The 21,041-nt window shown below is 36.9% G+C and overlaps 1 protein-coding gene across 2 annotated transcripts in view; it reads right to left on the bottom strand.

The window, feature by feature from the left end:
• Positions 1 to 21,041, bottom strand: part of LOC109098792 (receptor-type tyrosine-protein phosphatase gamma-like) — a 233,825-nt gene that overhangs the window by 50,954 nt on the left and 161,830 nt on the right. For both annotated transcript variants that reach the window (XM_042766063.1, XM_042766062.1), the window contains exons 5-6: positions 11,427 to 11,522; positions 2,635 to 2,701 (exon numbers count right to left, since the gene is read on the bottom strand). In XM_042766063.1, coding sequence (XP_042621997.1) covers positions 2,635 to 2,701; positions 11,427 to 11,522 — 163 coding nt within the window. The remainder of the gene's footprint in view (positions 1 to 2,634; positions 2,702 to 11,426; positions 11,523 to 21,041) is intronic.

The following is a 21,041-nucleotide window of genomic DNA, read 5'->3' as shown; positions in this document are numbered from 1 at the left end:
CAAAATACTTTTGACAGGATATGTGCACGGTTTACTGTATTCAGCTGCACCGCAACTAAATCTACGATAGAAAGGAGTTTATTTGATGAATGGCTCTTATAAGCCGATTCTTTTAATGAATTAAAAACATGGTCACAATTCATGAGACCAACTTAAACTTTTTGTAAAAAAATATTGCATTTAAATATTTGAGCTCATAAAAAATTAATACTCGAATATCTGTTTATTTAAATTAAATTTGAGAAGGACGTTATTTTTTAATCAAACATTATTTTTGTCACTATTATATTCACAGCAAGCTTATACATTACATTCTGTGTTTTCTTTTTCTTTCAGTTGAAAACATAAAGCGATGTTTGCAAAAAAAAAAAAAAAAGGAAAACAGGAAAAAGCATCTAATGCAGAGCAAAAAAAAAAAAAAAAAAACTGCTATAAAGCATGTACATATACAATCGAGTTGGCATACGGTTATCATGTTTGCATTGTTTCACATGTTCTTGTATGGAGGCACAGTGTTTATTTTATTTTTTATTTTCTTCAGTTGAGATGCTTTGGTTGCTATGATAAAGAATATCCACTAGAGTAAAGTGGCAGACGCACTGTGAATGAAATGTTGCATGCATTAATTTTCATATAATGCATTATGGTACATTTAAATAAATAAATGAAATGTCAAAATTCTTGCTTGTTTAATATTTTTTATTTATATTTAATATACCTTAACGTCTGTGTAAAAACACCCTTTTCGTTTGGAAACCCTTTATAACCTTCCTTAGTTGACTTTAGTTAATGCATTAACTAACAATGATAAATATATATATATATATATATATATATATATATATATATATATATATTTTACTACAGTATATATGAATCTTTGTTCATGTTAATTAATTAAAATGCACCTGTTCATTGTTAGTTAGCTCAGGTTCATTAAATAATCTCAACAGAGAGAAGTTTTGATTTAAAAAATGTATAAATACTTTTTAAAATTAACATTTACTATAATTAACTAATGCTTTAGAAAAAAAAAGTCAGTTTATGTTAACTAATGTAATTAAGGAAGTTATTAGTTAAGTGTTAATGTCTGTTTTTTTATTTTATAAGTTATTTTTTCTTTTTTAAATCCATCATGAGCCAATGAAATTCTATTTTATATATATATAGAAAATGAAAATATATCAGAAAATGTAAAAATTGAGTTAATCACCCTCATCACATTTTGGTAACTCTCATTACCGTCATCAGACAGAGTGTCATAATCATTGTCATGTGGCAGGTGGAGGCAGAACTATTTTCAGTCTTGGTAAATTCCTTTTTGAGTGGGAGTCGTTTAAAGTGAGTGCCATTATTACACTGCATTAGAGTTGATCTCTTTGTCAGAATGGCACTGCGATGCTTTTAGTACCACAGTCATCCGGATTACACCACAACTTCATCATTCTTTCTCTCTCGCTCACTTTCTACAACTGTCTCAGTGGGCAGCACAAATCGCAGGCCGGTAATTACCATCAAAGCCTCGGCGTGCCTTTAAACTTCGCACAGACACATAGAGAGATGTTCCTGAGATGACTGAAAAGCAGGCAGAACAAGAGTATATTAACTAAGAAACCCTTAAAGAAATCAATTTGCTCTGTCTGAATCATGGACAGACCTTGCTGTTTGATCTCAATATTCAGGAATATACCGTTCAGCTCATGCTGGGAGCAGCTGGTGGTGTCTTCATCATTTAAGAGCTTTTAATGTCTGGAAGCGGACAAAAGGAACATTAAGGAAATTGTAGATGACTTTTAGAGGGTCAACTTATATAAGTTAATGTAAGGTCATTTTAAGGGTACAATCATCTTGCAAAATTAAAATGATCTTTTGGTGCCCCAAGCACAGTTATATTTAAAATCTTAATCCTTCCAGAAAGTGATTAACAGCCTATCCTTGTGAAAAAGCATTATTATAGCTTTTGGTACCTTTTTTTTTTGTGTGTGTGTATCTGCTCATTTATTTGGTGCCTAAGTGTCTACCCTTACATCTGTCATCAGACAACAGAGATTGGCAAACAAAAACAAGAAAAAATTTCACATATTGTCTAGCCAGAGACAAAATGACAGCTAGTAGATGATGTGTTTATGTATGTATGTGTGGGTGTTTGTCTGTTTGCAAGACTTGATATATGACATGAATATATACACACATACACACACACACACACACACACACACACACACACACACACACACACACACACACACACACACACACACACTATATATATATATATATATATATATATATATATACAGTATATTGTATAAATATACACACATTCTGCTCAACAGACCCTTGATTTCTCAGATCTCCTGACTCAATATCATCATCATATCATCATCCTGTTAGTCAGAGGCCGCAGGGGTCTGAGGCTGAGATCCAGTCAGAACTGAAGCACTGTTTCACAAACAGACTGACTAATAGCAGACAAGCTGGCTTTGTTCATTCCAGCATGTAAGGCACACTGGACGCCAACAAAGTATGAGTTGTTATTGCAAATGCATGTAACAAGTAAAAAATTATAAATAATACATTTCAATACACTCAGCTTGAATTACAATATTCTGTTGGATTAAAACATCTACTCACCATGATGAACCACTCCTCTTAGTCCATGAATAATCGGATCTACTGCAGGATTGTCCTTCATCCCCACCTGAGAAAGAGAAAATTAATATAAAAAGAATTTGTGTTGAACAGACAGATAGACAAAAACATGAAATAACAATCAGTCACTCAGTCAATTAGACAGACAGACAGATGATGATAGATAGATAGATAGATAGATAGACAGACAGACATACAGACAGACAGACAGACAGACAGACAGACAGATAAATAGATAGATAGATAGATAGATAGATAGATAGATAGATAGATAGATAGATAGATAGATAGATAGATAGATAGATAGATAGATGGCTTTGTATATTTGTGACACAGAAAAGCTGGTCGATATTCTGTCTGAATGAAGCACATGAAGTTAGTGCGCTGTGCTGATGTCATAAAAAGCAAAATGACTGCAATCACACACAAACACACCTTCACATAAGAGAACCTATTACGCCTCCAACCGCTTCAAAAGCTGCCCATGATTGAGATGCACCTGAACTGACTGAATTGTTGAACACAGACAAAAGACTTCAGTATGCAATAAAGCCTGAAAGAAAGCAGCTACAGTACTGACTTTTAATGTTTCTCTCTCTCTCTCTCTCTCTCTCTCTCTGTGTGTGTGAGTGAGTGTGTGTGCATGTTAGGTAAAGAGAATAATAGTTTGCTCAGTGTTGACTATGTACAAAATAAAATGGTTTGAAAATAATTTTAACAATCTTGACCCTAAAGAAAGCACAGATCAGGAAAAATCCATAACAGGTGGAGCACTTCCTTCGCTCCTCTTGGACGGAGGTGTATCAAATAGATGTTTGTGCTTTTAAGAAGCCCTTACAGGGTTGAATCAGGAGACAGGCTTTGACAGAGAGGACCCAAGGGAGTCTGTATGCATGTGTGTGTGAGTGTGTGCTGGTTGTGTATCAAGGAGGCCAGCGCTGGTTAGCCAATCTAACCAACATTCCCATGAGGCAGGAGGGAAAAGGATTCGCACACTTCCACTGGCCCTTAGCCACTCTCTCTCTCTCACTCAAATCTCTCCAGTCTCTTTGAACACTCTTGTGCTGTTTCTTACATGAAAGAGAATTCCAGAAGCTCGACGCAGGAAGTGGGCGCTGAGAGTCAACGGCACAAGTCTGCATTACAACTGTCTAGAACAGTTTTCTTAGACAGATTTCAGCCTCAGTGTAGAGATTGCTCACTGAGGTCACACAACAGACAGACAGACAGACAGACAGACACAGTCAAAACAACAGATTGTAAATACTTAGAGTTTTTTGTAATGGTAATTGATCAATATTTATATATATGTAAATAAAAGCCTATATAAAATCTGTTCATCATATAAGGTGAATGTATCTTTTAAGAAGACTTGGATTAAACCAATTTCAAAGCTTGAAATATTGAGTGCCTTGAAAAAATGGATGGACATTTTTTTTTTTAAATATTAAAATATCTATATGGCAGTATACAGTATGTGGTAGTTTTGCCAATGGTATCGAAAATGATTGTACATCATGAAATCAAAAATAACCCTACTTGCTTTTTAGTGCACAGTACTAGTCTTGTGGTGAACAACTGAACCATGCAAGTCAATACAATGGGAAAAAAATTGTCTGCTGTCGCTTCTGCTCTGGCACGGCATTCTGGCTCTGATGACGTCAGTTTGACGGCTTGGGAGGAATCCTCTTGTTAAGTCATGATGTAAGGACTGCTGTTTCCAGGTCCAAGCCTATACTCATTTCACTTTAGAATACTATCTCAACAGCAATTTATGAGCACTATTTAATTAATATTACATATTTAAGCTAAGCATTTAAAAATTTGCTGTGCACACAACATTCTCTGTGCTCACAGTGTCTTAGACACTAATATTTTGGCTGAATCACTGTCAGGCCATCTGGGATTTCAGTATGGAGATAAAGGTTAGGTTTATAATTTTTCAGTATTACATGACATCATGAGTGTATATATGCACAGTTTGTTGTTTATTGGGGGGCGTCTGGCAGAGTGTTAGGGCCCAGAGGCGGTGAAGCATGATGTCAGACGTAACAAGCAGATATTCTTAAAGGGGTCCTATTATGCTTTTTCACTTTTTGAATTTTAGTCAGTGTGTGGTGTGTATGTTTGGGCATAAGAAGGATCTACAAAGTTACAAATCTCAAAGACCACTCCAAATGGAGATATTTAATTTTTTTTTTAAATCCCTTTTCAAAAACTACAACAAATGGCTTGTTTGGACTACAGCGTTGTTTTCAGGGGGTTTGTGATGTTACAAAGAGGCCCATTAGAATATCATTAAAACAAAATAATATCTGCATCACAGCCTGTAAGTGTGCTGCTTTATTTGTTGTTGTGTGTGTTATTTATGTTTCAAAGTATAAGTTGAATGCCGTTTCTGAGATGTAATACATATTACCGTTGCACTTATCTGTACATAGTATTGTTGTTGACAGCTAGTAACTTGCTAGTAACGGTTGTTGACATCCTATCTAAAATGTGATTTAGCCAACAACAACAATTACGTTACCACTCTAATTTGTCTTGCAATATCTGAGTGTGCAAAGGTTCTTCGCGATCCTCTGAATTAATATTCTCAGGGTCTGAATCCGGCTCAAAGTGATATGGCAATATTGATGCCATCCTTAATTATACCGGAGCAGAGGGATCTTGCTGCTTTGGCAAGGGGCGGGCAGTACTGAAACACCGTTTCCAATGGTGCACTGGGACAGCTAACCAATCACAACACATTTAGTTTTTCGGAAGGTGGGCCTTCATCCAAACCCGGAACTAATCAAGCCGTTTGTGCCAGGCTGGGGAGGAAGGTATTGTAATAATGTAAATTGTGTGAAAAATAATGCGTTTTTCAAACCACCGAGCATGTTCTAGTACACCCCCCCAAAATGAAATCAAGACTTTGTAAAAGAGCATAATAGGACCCCTTTAACCACTCCTATCCAACCAAGGTATTGAAGTTAGAAATTCCTGTATCATGACCACTAATTCTCGTACTTTGTCAATACAACTACAATACAACTAGATGTTTTGAGGGGTAAGACTATTGCACAGAATACTATATAATACATTTTGAGCAACATGACATTAGCAACTGATAATGTAGGAAACCGCAGAAAAATGTGCATAATCAATTGCATGAATGTACAAAAGCAATAGCAACTTGTTCAAAAGAATGATAAACTGGTTTTATGGTGTGTACAAATGACTAGATGATGTGGAGGTTATACAAGTAGTTTTGAGAATTTCATTTCTGATTTGAAAAATGCACCAAAGCGACTGAGAAAAACTGTAATACTTCTAAGATGTTAGAATACTCCATTCTATTAATATGATGTTCATTTAATTATTATTATTATTTTTTGTTTCGTTTTGTACATGTATACTAAGCTTTGGCAATACTGTATCGTTTACAGTCATGCCAATAAAGCAATTTTGATAGATAGATAGATAGATAGATAGATAGATAGATAGATAGATAGACAGACAGACAGACAGCTATACAATGACAGACAGACAGATTATCTTCCAAAGAAAAAATAAAAAATCAAGTTTGGAACAACATGAGGGTGAGTAAATGAGGGTAAACTAACCTTTTAATGTGAGGAATGTTTGTTATTGATAGCTGCCTTCTATGTTGAGAATTTCAACTGAGTTTCCTATGGTGCCTTAGCAGAATGTAGTGAGTGAGACTACTGGCTAGTTTCTTTTCTTTTCTTTTTAAAGGGATAGTACACTTAAAAATGTAAAATTGCTGTTAATTTGCACACCCTCAAGCCATCCAAGATGTATGTGACTTTTTCTTGAGAATAACAGTAAAGAAAAAGCTGAAACCGTGGTCCTTAGTGATTCATAAAATCTAAGTCAAAGGCTCCGGCACTTAAGAGTAAAAAACAAAACAAAACAAAACAAAACAAAACAAAACAAAACATTTACAGGCAAGATAAAATTAATACCTGACTCTTGATGATATATTGAGGTCTTCTTAAGCAAAATGATTGGTCTGTGCAAGAAACTGAACATTTTTTACAAAATTTTTCACCTGTAATTCAGAGCTCCAGAGCCTCAGGCCAACAAAAGTATGATACTTTTCTGCGAACTGGTTCTTTCAGACAGTTTGTTTTAATGAACTGGTTCAGATGTCAGGGGTCACCAAACTTGGTCCTGGAGGGCTGTGTCCTGTAGAGTTCAACTCCAACTTGCCTTAACAAACCTGCCTGGAAGTTTCATGTTTACCTAGTAAGACCTTGATTAGCTGGTTCAGGTGTGTTTGATTAGGGTTGGCACAGAGCCGAGTTTGGTGACCCCTGATTTACATAATGTTTCATTTCGCCTCTTTATTCAGATGCTCGTTTCATGCACGCTCGTATCAGCAGCTCTTCAGTTCTTCAGTCCAAGTTTGAACTGTTTGCTCAGTTCAGCGACTGTTGGGAGGAACTGGAGCTCTGAATGAGTTCGTAGGATCACATATGCAGAAATTTCGCTCATTTCGAGCTGGAGTGACCGTTCATCCAAAATTGAGTTCTGATTGAGGAACTTGCAGATCTGTGCTACTCAAGTTGCGAACTGTTTCATATTGTTCGGCCAGATTTGGTGAACTGGTTCATTCAGTTCACTAAAAAGAACTGGTTCAAAAGAATGATTTGTTCACAGACCTGACATCACTCTGGACTGTTTGCCTGAGGCTATGGGTTACAGGTAATACAGGTAATTGTTTTGCTTTATAAGACCTCAATATATCATCGGAAGCCACATGTATTAATTTTGTTTTTTGATTTTATGAATCACCAAGGACCATGGTTTTAGCTAAAAATCTTGTTTACTATCCTACTGAAGAAGAAGAAGAAGAAAGAAAGAAAGAAAGAAAGAAAGACAGAAAGAAAGAAAAAGAAAGAAAGAAAGAAAGAACTCACCACCTCCCTGGGTGATTTGAGGGTGAATAAATTAACAGCAAATATCATTTTTGTGTAAACTATCCCAGAGCTAATATTGTGTTTCACATTGCATTCATATGTGCTGGAATAGTAAAAGCGCTTCTACAAATAAGCATGAATTCAAGAGGTCACCCACAACCCACAAACACCTGGACTTCCTTGTAGAACAAACCCTGGGGTAAAATAAATAGCAGCAAACTGCTTTAACCTCAGTTTAAGAGCTCTATTCCAACTCACAGGTAAAAATAACACATGCAAATCAATAAAGTTCAAAGCACATTTTAGTAGATGGAAAATAAAAATGCTCATTTATTGCACTGAGCTCAGAGTGAGGTTTTTAATATGGCAGCTGTAAGCTGTACCAGAGAGAGAAAGAGAGAGAGAAACAAAAACAAGAAGCCCTGCGATTGATTAAAAGTAAATTAGGAATGCAAATAACTGCAAGCTATAAAACAGCAGAAGACAATAACTTGAAACAGTAACCAACAATAAATTATATACAACCTAAAAATGATTTATAGTGTCTTGGACCACCAACAAGCCTGTGGTCTCAAATGTTTTAAAAGAAATCTTTGGCTACATGCTAGCAGCTAATAGCTGCACTTTAGTTTGTGGACATGTGTCTCGTAAATAAGCCTATGAACATATCATGACAGATGTTACGACAGCTATCTTCTTTAATCAGGGACAGATAGACTAAATGGATGGGCAATAAAGAAAATGGTGTGAGCTCCAAATAAAAAGAGATATTGAGCGGGACACATGCTACAAAGATTTCCTCAGATAACTGCATACGACAGATGAGTGAGGCCTGAGGGAGAAATATGAGATTTAGACTCATCTCTTTCAAACAGAAATCATGTTATGTAATTTATTGATTAGTCTTCTGAGCTTAGGAGATGACGGATGCAGAATTTCTCAGATAATAATTTGTTCTTGTGAACAGTGAAAAGCTAAAGTTTGAATGTCTATACCAAACATCTATATACTGTATGTATGCATTCTTGCTTCTCTGTGAATTTTTAACGAATGATTTCGAGTATATAGGGACTTTCAGATTTGGTATTCCAATTTAACTGGAAATATTTACAATACTGTTCAAAGGTTTGGGTTTGGTATTGTTTTTTTTTTTTTTATGTTTTTTGAAACAAGGGGTACATTCATTTGATCAAAATACAGTAAAAGTATTGAGAAATATTACAGTTATTATAGAAACATTTCTCATTATTATCAATGTAGAAAATAGTTCTGCTTAATATTGTGATTTTTTTCTCTTTTAGGATTCTTTGATGAATAAAGTTAAAAATAACAATTTATTTGAAATACAGACAGAAATATACAAAAAGAGACAACATCTTTGTAACATTATAAATATAAATTATAAATGTATTTACTGTCATTTTGATCAATGTAATGCATCCTTGCTAAATAAACATATTCATTTATTTTAACATATTATTTTCTAGTTAAAACTACTCCATATAACTTGTAAAATTGTGTCTACAATATAAGTTACGCCAAAGGAACTTATTTATTGTTGCTTATAACTGAAAACATTTGTGTGTGTGTGTGTGTGTGTGTGTGTGTGTGTGATGCTATTATGTCCACATCAATAGGTGTCATATAAGATGGTTGCAATATTGTCTAGTGCATCAAACAAAAACTAGATGAGTAAACTTTGTAGACAAACTTTAAGTTGGTTTGAAAAAGCCTAGCCAGAAAGTTTGAAGTAGTTTTAAAAGCTTGCAGTCTGAAAGTTTTCAGTTTGAAGTAGTTTGGACGTTAACATAGTTTTAAAGATTAAAGTTTGAATGTCTTCAAGGCAATACAGTCTATCAGAAAAATAGATATAAAACATATTGCTAAGGTACCTGTGGTGGTTGCTAGGCAGTTTCTAGCATGACTAGCATGTTGCTTACATGTTTTAGCATGATTAGCATATTACTAGCATGTTGCTAGCATTATTAGCATGTTGCTAGCACAATTAACATGTTACTAGCATGTTTCTAACATGGTTAACATGTTGTTAGCATGATTAGCAAGTTACTAGCTGTCAGACTCTGTTCCGTGTTTTGTGTTTTTTTTTCTCCCTGTGACCCAGTGTCCATCCTCATGTTGATTAATTTGATTCCAGGTGTTCCCCGTTTGTTTTCATTAGTCCCAGGTGTTCCTCATCCTCCCCTTATCAATTCCTGTATAAATAGTGTTCCCTGTGTTCAGTCTAGCGTCCTGTATTGGTTATGTGTACTCCTCATGCTACGTGTGATTCCCTGTGATGTGAATCAATTCCCTGTTGATGTACTCCTGGTCTCCTCATTCCATGCTCCGTGTTCCCTCGCAGTGGCAGCAACCGTGACACTTGCATGTTTTATTATGATTAGCATGTTAGCATAATTAACAAGTTACTAACATGTTGCTAGCATGATTCTAGCATGATTAGCATGTTACTAGCATGGTACTAGCATGGTTAACAAGTTACTAACATGATTCTAGCATGATTTGCATGTTACTAGCATGTTGCTAACATGTTTATAGCATGATTAACATGTTACTAGCATGATGTTAGCATGATTAGCCTGTTACTAGCATTTTACTAGTATGGTTAGCAAAATACTAGCATTATTCTAGCATGATTAGCATGTTACTAGCATGTTGCTAGCATGTTTCTATCATGATTAACAAGTTACTAGCATGTTTCTAGCATGATTTGCATGTTACTAGCATATTTATAGCATGATTAGCATGTTACAAGCATGGTGTTAACATGATTTTTCAGGCCAACTTAATGAGTAAATGAGTGGACCTTTAAAACAATATTTAACATGTTAAAGCCATTCTTCTCATAAATATTTGAAACCACCCAAAGAATGTTTTACTGTCCTTTACTGTCCTTATGGGGACATTTTGTAGGCAAAACTTGACCAAATACAACAGAATACAAAAGTCACTTGTATAGTTTTGAATGGGGAAAAATACGACGCTCAATACGGCCGCTCAATTGCAGGAAGCCCTGCCTTCCGAATGAAAGAGCCAATCGCTAATCGGTAAAGTCAACGCGTCACTGTAGCTGCCGTTAGAAGTCCCGGTTGCTATGGAAACGCTCTGAGAAGTGCTCTTAGGACTGCACATGCGCACTGGCTGATCTAGCCTGAAAAATAAGCTTTTAATAACGCTATTTGAGCAAAAGTAACAACATTTATGACATAGTTGTTGTCAGATTTCTTTGGTGATTTTAAATATGAAATTTAATTGTAAGCTTAGTGAACAGTTTTGTAGAATTTGATGTTTCCTCATTCAAAGAGATACTGTAGGAGTTGCACTTGGATGCCCGAGAGGTTTCAAAGATGGCCGCCGAGTGACATGATTTGTCTTAAAAGGACTTTGACATGACCCATTCACACACTCCCTCCCTCCCTTAATGTTCCATGTCAATTGTTTTTGAAGTGTTTGATGAATCTTTTGAACTCTGGATTATTAGAGTCTGACTGCACTGACAGATGTGTAATTTCTCAAAATGTGACAAATGAGTATACAATTGAGTACACCCCCCCCCCCCCACCACACGCACACACAAAGTCTGGTAAAAGACTGTGAGCCTTAAATTGCTGTTTTGTAATTATCTCAGTGGTGTTGACAGAAGAACAGTGCAGAAAGGGAGTGAATACATGTGTGTTTTTCCATATAGAAACCAGCGGCAGTATCACTGAACTTAATGGGCCGAGAGAAAACCTCCTTACAAAATCAATGCTTTTTAATTCCAGCACTTAGCACTAACAAAACTCAGTGGCTGAACATGAAGGTGCTTTAGAAAGAGCGAGTTCTCACCTGAAAGAAGACAGCCATGGCCGCAATTACTCGCTTCTCCCGTATGGCTGTGTTAAGACTGTCAAAGTCGTCTGAGTTGTACATGAAGATCTGCATCTGTGCGTGAAAGAGAGAGAGAGATGTGAGAATCCTATTAGTTGGAGACCTTTAGCCAAGCAGATTGTAATTCTTACATTTTCACAGATGAAACACACATAGTCCATTATCAAAGCTGATATCTCATAATCTCATGGTCTGTAATCCATCTCATCCTGTAATCTCCTGAGAGCGCTCGGCCTCCTCCTGTTTCCATTCCGAAAGTCAGGCCCTGTCCATCCTCTTATCACTTTGATGGGATCTTTGGCAGTAGATCAGGTTAATAAATGTGCTCAACTCTCCACGGACCGCTACGCCTGTTTAAATTGGCACAAGCCGTCCGTTATTCTCCACTGTCAATACCCTATCCACCAACAACAACAACAAAAAAAAAAGCTTCAAAAAGACAACAAAGATGAACGATATTCTCGTTGGCAGATAGGGATCAGTACTGTGTCAATAAAAGGTGTAGATTTAGCAATGGAGAAACAGCACAGAGTCCTGCTGAGTTCCTGAGAGAGTTAGAAAAGGAGGAAATAATAAAACGACAGCTAAATACAAAGTGGACTGGAAATTCTTACATGTTAAAGGAACTTCTTCAATTAGGGTCGCGCCATCATTCTGCTGTCATAATGAATTAAAAATGCAGTTCAAACATGAAATGACTAGATTACAACTCTTCTATGATGACAATGTTTTTTATTCCTGATTTCAACTCATTTCAAACACATGTCAGGATGGAGCCGTGTGGTTGGGGGAGGGGTTAAAAAAGGGGCCTGGTGACATCACGTGAAAAGAAACTTGATTTAGAGACAGGACAAATATTTATGTTTCGATGAAAGATTACAAAGACAAACATTTTTTGTCTTGGGAATAACACGCACAAGAATTATCCACAATAAAACCAGGAACGTGTAAGGATCAATTTTAATTTAATGTTGACTTACAAAAAAATAAAACCATTTTCTTGACAATCAAATTTCGCCAAACATACTGCCTGACCCTAAAATAAGAATGCATCAGAAAACGCTGAGGTACTACATGAAATTATTCAACATTTCGGGAGAAAACAACAACAGTGAATTTTACATCTCCACATAAGATCAAAAGCATTACATATATAGCTCACAGTCCAATGCTCTTAAAATCAAGAAAGAAAAGCTTGTTGCCTACCATATCAGCTTGTTTCTCCTCACTTCTCTGTTATCATTGTCAATATTATGCCCGCTGCATTTTCTCGCCTCTGTAATCCTTACACGAGACCCACTTTGATCTAATTCAGTCTCAAACACCTCCATAGTTCCAGATCACACAACGCACGCCAGAGAATTCACTAGCCTATGGGCCCTTTGCTTAACGCCTCCATCTGCAGTGTTGTGTCTTACAGGCAGTGATTAATGATAAATATCCGGGTAACTTCTGAGAACACGCTCTCAAATGAAACTAAACAGCAGAGAGAGAGGAAGAGTAACATAACTCAATAGTGAGTTTCTTAACCTCTCACTATTGGAAGCTGTCTGAAATTTGTTGAAGGTACAAATTTGGGACCAAAAATTATTCAGACACTTTGACCTGATCATGTTTTGCTTAAGTGTTATCTGACATCATCAAGATGCATTTGTTCTGACACAGTTTAACTGTGATAACGTGTGAAATGTTGAATACATTTTTAGGTAGTAGGTTCAGGTATTCCAAGCATAAAGTCATTTGTACTGTGCACAGTATCCAAACTCCAAAGCAGTGTATGAGTAGTAAGGTACTATGGTATTCTGAACATATCCATGGTGTTTGCACTGTACTCAGTGCTCTGTATAACTCTGTAGAAGCTAATAGTCAGGAATCATGAGTGTGTGTGTGTGTAGGAGGGTGATAGACTATGCTAAACACCAAACCACCAGCGGCTTCATTAAAGAAATGTCAATAATTTATTCTGATTCATGAAAGAGAGAAAATTATAGCAGTAGGGAGAGGATGAACCTGGTGTCAGGTCACCTTTATAGTACAGCATAAACACAAACAGTTGTGCACACTCACACACATGCAAATACATGCAAACGCACAAAGGCACTAAAGGGCATTGTTCAATCAAAATGCAATGGAGCAGAATTTATAATAATAGAGTAGCGTGCTATAGCCTTGTAAAATAGATGAATAAATATAATTAAAACACAATATGATGATTAACCCACCAGCTGCTTCATGCAGTTAAACAGTTCCACACAATCATCAGTAGTGCTTACTAAGGATATTGTTCCTCATTGCTGTTCATACTTTTGATTCAGGGATTTCGACAAACCTGTAGGTATTATAAATACAACTCCAAATTTTTGACTGACGGACAATAAAATGGACGAAAAGAAAATCTCTCACATTTACACTAACCTACGTCATATCTTGAGACCAGCCAGTCAGACTTCAGCCAGTCAGAAAGCACATACTGTAGCAAAAGAGTGCAACAGTCCACCCACTTTTTTTTTTTTTTTGGTTCCTGAGGTATTGAGGGATTTAAAACAACAACAAAAAAGCTGTTATTAAACTGTTATAAGCTATGAACCACTAAATATATTTTGTAGCAGATATTTTCTCTTATGGTAAAACAGATCCAAATTATTGATGACTCATTTTGCAATACACAGACTGTTAACCAATCAAATGAAGTAGAATCTGAAAGCCCCACCCCCTAATACAATGTCCATACATGACTGAATTCTTGTTAACTATCTATGTATGTCCAACTACGTACAACCAACTAATGAGCAGAAAATCATGGTTCATGGCTGTGGCCATTAAAAGGAAATGGGATAAGCCCTTCAATATGTCCCAGCCCACCTTCCTGTTTTAATAGGAAATGTGTCAATACAGGGCAAAAATAGCTTGTAAGCAAACAACTCACAAACCTGGAGCAAAGAGCAATAATATCGACATTTCTGTGTAAACACACATAGGCTTTTACCTCTGACAGGCCAGAGAAGCCAAAGCAAATATGTAAAGGGCACAAGCAGCACTCTGAGAGCTCTCTGTGTGTGTGTGTGTGTGTGTGTGTGTGTGTGAGTTGAGAGAGGGAGAGGAGTGAGTGTCTACTCTGAGGTCATTAACAAACAGGTCACTCACAGGTATCTGTATTTTGTATGTACTTAGGTAAGTGTGTGCCTGTGTGTGTGTGTGTGTGTGTGTGAGTGGATCTCAGCAGAGATTCATTAGCACACAGGTCAGACACGGCTCGTGAAATCCTCCGCGCTGGTTACACATATCACTTACATACACTCGCTGTTAGCCAAATGGGGCAAGCACACACAAAACAGATGGAGCAGAAGAGTATGAACATGCTAACAGAGAGCAAAGATATTTCATTTTTATATGTTGGAAAAAACAGGCTGCGTTCTGAGAAGAGTGGAGAAAATGAGGCAGCAGGGTGGAATTCAAAGCATGTATACATTTAAGCAGACACTCCAAGGCTCAAGTTGCTTGAAAGCACATGTCCCTCATCAAAATGAATGTTTTTTTTTTTTCTCCCTCAAACAAATGGTCAGTAAAAAGATGTTCTCTAGCAATTAGAAAATACTAAAGAAACTAATTTTTATATGATCAATTCATGTTCTGATATTTGTAGATTTTGTAACCCTGTTAATTGTAATATTTATCTATATACATTAAAACATAAAATAACCCTTGAAATTAAAAACCCATACAAAATCAAACCAAACAAAAAACAAGTCAGAATGAATAACAGGGTTGAAAATATGGCCTAAATTATGTTTTCACTAGCTACCAGAGACCGAATATTGGTTTGGACTGTAGTTTTTAATAAACTTATAATAAAACTGTCAGCATTTGTTTTTTATTTATAATAAAAATCATAACAGGGCTGAATATTTCAGCATGAGAATACTGTACCTGACAAACAAACACAAATATAACACTTGAATTTGTGTAAATATTTTGAAAAATTTGTAAAAACGTATGTCTGTTATAGAAACGGTCCAAATGAGGTGATTTCTTGAGTATCTAAATTTTAAGCAATGTTACATTTCTTATAATGAGTCATGCAGTAACAGGGTTATATGCAAAATGTGTGAAACAGATCAATATTATGTTTGTGGTAATTCAATTAACTGAATATCAATTAAATTGACCAAGCCAAAATTATACTTTTAATTGTTAGATACAGTCGATAAGCTCTACTATTGCTTGCAAATTGGTCAGTTAGCTGTGTGAAAGCGTTAAACCAGATCAACCAAAGAACGTGCTTTCATCTCGACTGCTAATGTAAGAGTGTTTAATCATCAGCCATTAATCAATAAAAAAAATTCTGTCAAATATTCAAAAGGCAGCAGATGTTTTTTCTAGGTGTATGATTTTGAACATATGTAAATAGTGTTGCTTTGCTGAGTATGCACTCTTTAACAGATGTTTCAGCAACTGATGCTCCTCCTATGTGGTAAAATCTCTCTAACATGGAAGAATCTTCAAAAACCTACCATTAAAAATAGCTACAACTGAAAAAATGAGGTCTGTGCGGCACAATAGTACACACATGGGTGGAGGTAGCCTAATCGTTAAGGCCTTGGGCTGCTAATACAAAGGATACAGGTTCAATCTAAGGTAAGAGGTGGATTTGGACAGTTACTGTGATCACAATCCAGCCTTATAATGATCGTCCCCTTTAGCAAGACACTTAACCACAGGCTGCTCCATAGGGATGTCCCTGAAATTAGTTACTGTAAAGATGATCTGGACAGAATTCTCACTGAGATGCTGTTTCTGAGGCGGCTTTGAAGAACATTATGATTGGGAATTCACCGACTAAAATCTAAATTAGTTCACTTGCTCCACAGAGAGACTGGCCTTGATCTACAATCAGCTTTCTTCCTCTACCTTGTCATCTTTTTCACTTTGTTCTAAAGAGCAGACCTGCCCATACTGAAGATCAGCGCTTCAATCCTGAGACACATACCAGTTCCTGAAATTATGGGTAGAGGGAAACTTACTCTACCTTCCAGAGAAATTGCTGAGCCATTATTTGAAAGATATTTTTTTTTGCCTTGAGATTTACCTGCCCCTAAACTTCCAGTAACAACACAGCTAACTATGGTTGGACACATTTACATGTGGGTCAAATGATGTTTTCCTGACTGAGTGGATAGTTCTTGGCCAGAAAAAAGGACTAATCGATATGGCTACATGAGAATATAACTTTATAAACAAGAAAATATGGCTGCAAGGTGAATCTAACCTCTGATAAGTTGTCCTTGTAACAACTCTGATGGGCTTTCCACAGCATCAACATTCACAAAGCCAACAGAGCCTGAGGTAAACAAATGGACTCATCTAGGATCTTCTCCCGAGGAGAAACAGTAATTCTCTTCACACTAAATAGAGGACGAATGGAAAAACAGGCATCATCACCTCAGGGGAGGCTCAACTTGGCTTCTTATGTTCTTTTGTTTTTGAAAAACATGCAAGGTAACCCTGCCGAGAACCAAGCTGGCAATGGACAACACCTAAACAAGCCTGTCTGCCATTGGAGAGGCTTTGAATGCGGAAGCCCCGCTGTTCTTCAATGCAGGAATCACTTCAAATCTTCCAAAATGACTACAACTACTCCTTTCTCTGAACCACAGGAGGTCTTTATGTCGTTTCTGCTCATATTCCCATCAGGGTCAAGGTCAGTGTCTAGGACTACGCTTCCTTTCGGCTGTTGGCTCCCTGTTGCTACAAGATCATCAACTGCTCTTCACAAATTCAAAGCGCGGTAAGGAAGTGTCCTTTGACCCGCTAATTATAAACTAATCAGGAGCGTCTAGTTTTGGCAGACAGGGAAGCGGACAGGCAGGGTTTCTCTCTTTTTGTCTTCCTGTGCAAACATATTGACCCGCCTCTCAATTCAAACAGGAGCCAATTAGCCATCGCCACTGAATTAATTTAGCTTTTGTTTTATAAAAGACTCAATCTGTGTCCCCAGTGTTTGTTTGCAGCTCAGTCATCCATCAAGGTCAACAGGGTTTTGAATTAGATATAATAAATGAATCCTAGAAATAATAAATAACCCAGAGAATTACAGGTCATCAAGAGCTCTAAACCTTGCCTGAAGTGGACATTGTGTTTGCACAAAGACAACTGGCTCAAGTTTTCAAAAGGAAAAAGCAAATGAAGTATTGACAAGCTGGCACTTCCTCTTTGGGACTGGGACGCATTAAAATGCAGGCGGCAGAGTGCGTCTACATGCAACATGTTCTGGATGAGTGCACAAGCTCTAGTCTGTTTGTCTGACGGACCTTTGTGCTATTCAAATCAACTCCCGTGCTGTCTCGGATGTTAATTATGTCAAGATCGAGACCGTTTTAAACACAAAGACCAACCAAAAGGTGTAACCTCAGAAGAAGATAATGCTCACCAGCAATCAAACGCTTGAGCTAATATGCCTCAGATGGAATCAAGGTCAAGGATCTTGCATAAGATCAACCAGACGTGTGACCCAAGAAAACAATAATGCTCACCTGAAATAACTGGTGCAGCCAATCAGACGCTGCAGCCATTTTGCCACAGGTTACAACAGAATCAAGGTCACAAACAGTTCTCTAAAGTTTGTTTTGTTAGATGTTCGGAGAAACGAGAACACGCCTATCTTTATCTTTCTCATCACATATTTAACAACAGAAAGCATGACATTAAGAATGCAACAAGAACTCAAGTCTAATGCATGTGTATTATAATCATATCAGCTGGCAGGTGACAAGTTAATGCATCATCATAATAAATATTCCATTTGCTTTTGGGGTGGCACACACACACACACACACACACACACATACACTCGGACCTCCCCTAGCTGATCCATTCCTCTTAGTGTTGAATTTGAGTGACGGGACACATATATCGATTTTGGCACTTTATCCCTTTAAAGCAACGGTCGTCACCATGAGAAAGCAAAGGAGATAAACGAGCACTGTGATCCGCAGGGAGCTGAGACTAAAGATTTCCCATCAGTCCTTGCTCTCGCTGACCGAATGTCCACTCCACAGCTCCAACATCATTCCTCCTTTACTTTATATCTGTTTGCACTTATTGGCCACTTTCACAAAAAAAGGGTACAAAATAGTCCTGAAACTCTTAAAAATGAACTCTCTCTCCCCTTTTTTTACACATATAATTTTAAAAATGTGTTTATTCGTTCGTCAATCATTTTCTAATTCTATTACCACATAGGAAATTAGCAACTTTGTTACCAGATATATACCATATACATATGTGTACACACACACACACACACACACACACACACACACACACACACACACACACACACACACACACACACACACACACACACACACACACACACACACACACACACACACATATATATATATGGAGTGTGCATCTGAAAAGTCTTTCATAAAGAGATGGTTCTATGTTTAAATAAACTCAATTCTTGTAAAGGTTAAAAAGAGAAAAAAAAGAGACAGAAATGATTGCGTGCAGGGTGGCCAAGCTTAGATCAATAGTTTCCAAGGCCACTTCTGGCCTCCCCCCGTTGTGATCCTGCTATTGACATTATTTGTTTTGTTCTAATATGATCAAGACATCTAAGGTATGACAAAAATTCACCACTTCTCTTTAAATATACTGTTTACAATATGCCAGCATTTAAAACTAGCTATTTTTATGCTAGGTTAATTTTATGTTAGTGTATGTTGTGTTAGATGTGGCCTCCTTGAGCAAATCCTCTGCTCAACAATCTGGAAGAATTGGATCGCCAATAATTTCCATACTGTGGTTTTGTCTGATCCCTGATTCCTGTTTCAATTTTAATATCCTTTATGGTGTGTAAAGCCACACACTCTTTGAACCAAAACTATAAAGAAAAAGGAATAGCACTCTCTTTTCTGAATCAGAAACAATCTTGCCACCCGCTGCGTGCAGACATTCTGAAACGGTCTTGTGGAGTTTATTGTCAAGTTCAGGATGGGAGAGGGCAGGGTGCAAGCAGACAGTCTCTAATACCTGTAATATAAATGGTAATAGTGCCAAGCTTCTTCTGAATTCCAAAGAGCCAACCTGGGAGTTTTACCTCAGACGAGGCCTGTTAATCCTCTCTGGGCTTTGTCTCTAAAGAATGCACTGTGCACATCACACTTTGCCAAATTGAATTTATCCTGTATTGACATCTCTTCAGGTCCCACAGATGGAGGTGCGCACACACACACACACGCACACATGACACTGACATTCACAAGGACAGACATGAGGGAAAACCTACTGCTTTATAGATCAGGACCCAAAGTGTAGTATGTGTGCACTGAGACCAAACCAAATGATGAGAGCGTGTACTTACGTATGTATTATGGGATACAGATGTGATACTAAAATATATCATAATACATCTTTTCCTTTTAAGAGGTTCTTACTTAAGAGTCAAGTCGTAGTTAGAATGTGAAGTTATGCTTTGTTAGAATGGGTGATGTCTACATGAATTAATACATTAAACAAACTTCAAAATTAAATGTATTAAAATATAAAAAGCAAAACAAATCAAATCAAAGCAAAGCAAAGCAAAGCAAAGCAAAGCAAAGCAAAGCAAAGCAAAGCAAAGCAAAACAAAAAACAAAAAACAAAAAACAAAAAACAAAACAAAGCAAAGCAAAGAACAGCAAAGCAAAACAAAGCAATGCAAAGCAAAGAACAGCAAAACAAAGCAAAGCAAAACAAAGCAAAGCAAATCAAAGCAAAGCAAAGCAAAGCAAAGCAAAGCAAAGCAAAGCAAAGCAAAGCAAAGCAAAGAACAGCAAAACAAAGTAAAGCAAAGCAAAGTAAAGCAAAGCAAAACAAAGCAAAGAACAGCAAAGCAAAGCAAAGCAAAGCAAAGCAAAGCAAAGCAAAGCAAAACAAAACAAAACAAAACAAAAAGCAAAGCAAAGCAAAGCAAAGCAAAGCAAAGCAAAGAACAGCAAAGCAAAGCAAAGCAAAGCAAAGCAAAGCAAAGGAAAGCAAAGAACAGCAATTTTATCTATCTTACTCTTTTTTTATTTACCAACATAGATAGGAAGCTTTTAGTACACAAATGATGCACATAAAATCATTAAAATCAAATTGTTGCTTTATTCATTTCATTGCAAAGAATGATGGGAAATGTATCTCTGCCACGCAATCCTGCAACTTCACAAACTGGCTAAATGAGCAGTAATGTCTTGGTCGCTCTTCTTTAATCAAAAGCACAAGTCTCTCATACTGTAATTAACCAAACGTTCTTATAGAGCACCTTACAGGGGTCAGAGACGCTTATCTAGTGTATAGATTATACTGTAGGAGTTCACAGCATCATGACTGCCTGTGAAGTGCTTTGACCTTCTAATGAACTGTTCCTCAATTCTCACACAGCACCAGAGCTTTCTTAAACCATGCATCAAGGCCACACAGTGTCGCAAAGAGAGAGAAACGGATAGAAATAATTTTCTTCTCATCCTTCTTCCCAGAAAATGAAAGAGCAACAGAGGCGACCTGAGATCTGTAAAAGTGTCATGTGCCTTTTATTTCCCATTT

The sequence above is a fragment of the Cyprinus carpio genome, chromosome A11 (assembly GCF_018340385.1).
Source record: "Cyprinus carpio isolate SPL01 chromosome A11, ASM1834038v1, whole genome shotgun sequence".
NCBI lineage: Eukaryota > Metazoa > Chordata > Actinopteri > Cypriniformes > Cyprinidae > Cyprinus > Cyprinus carpio.
This window is presented reverse-complemented; position numbering and strand designations above follow the sequence as displayed.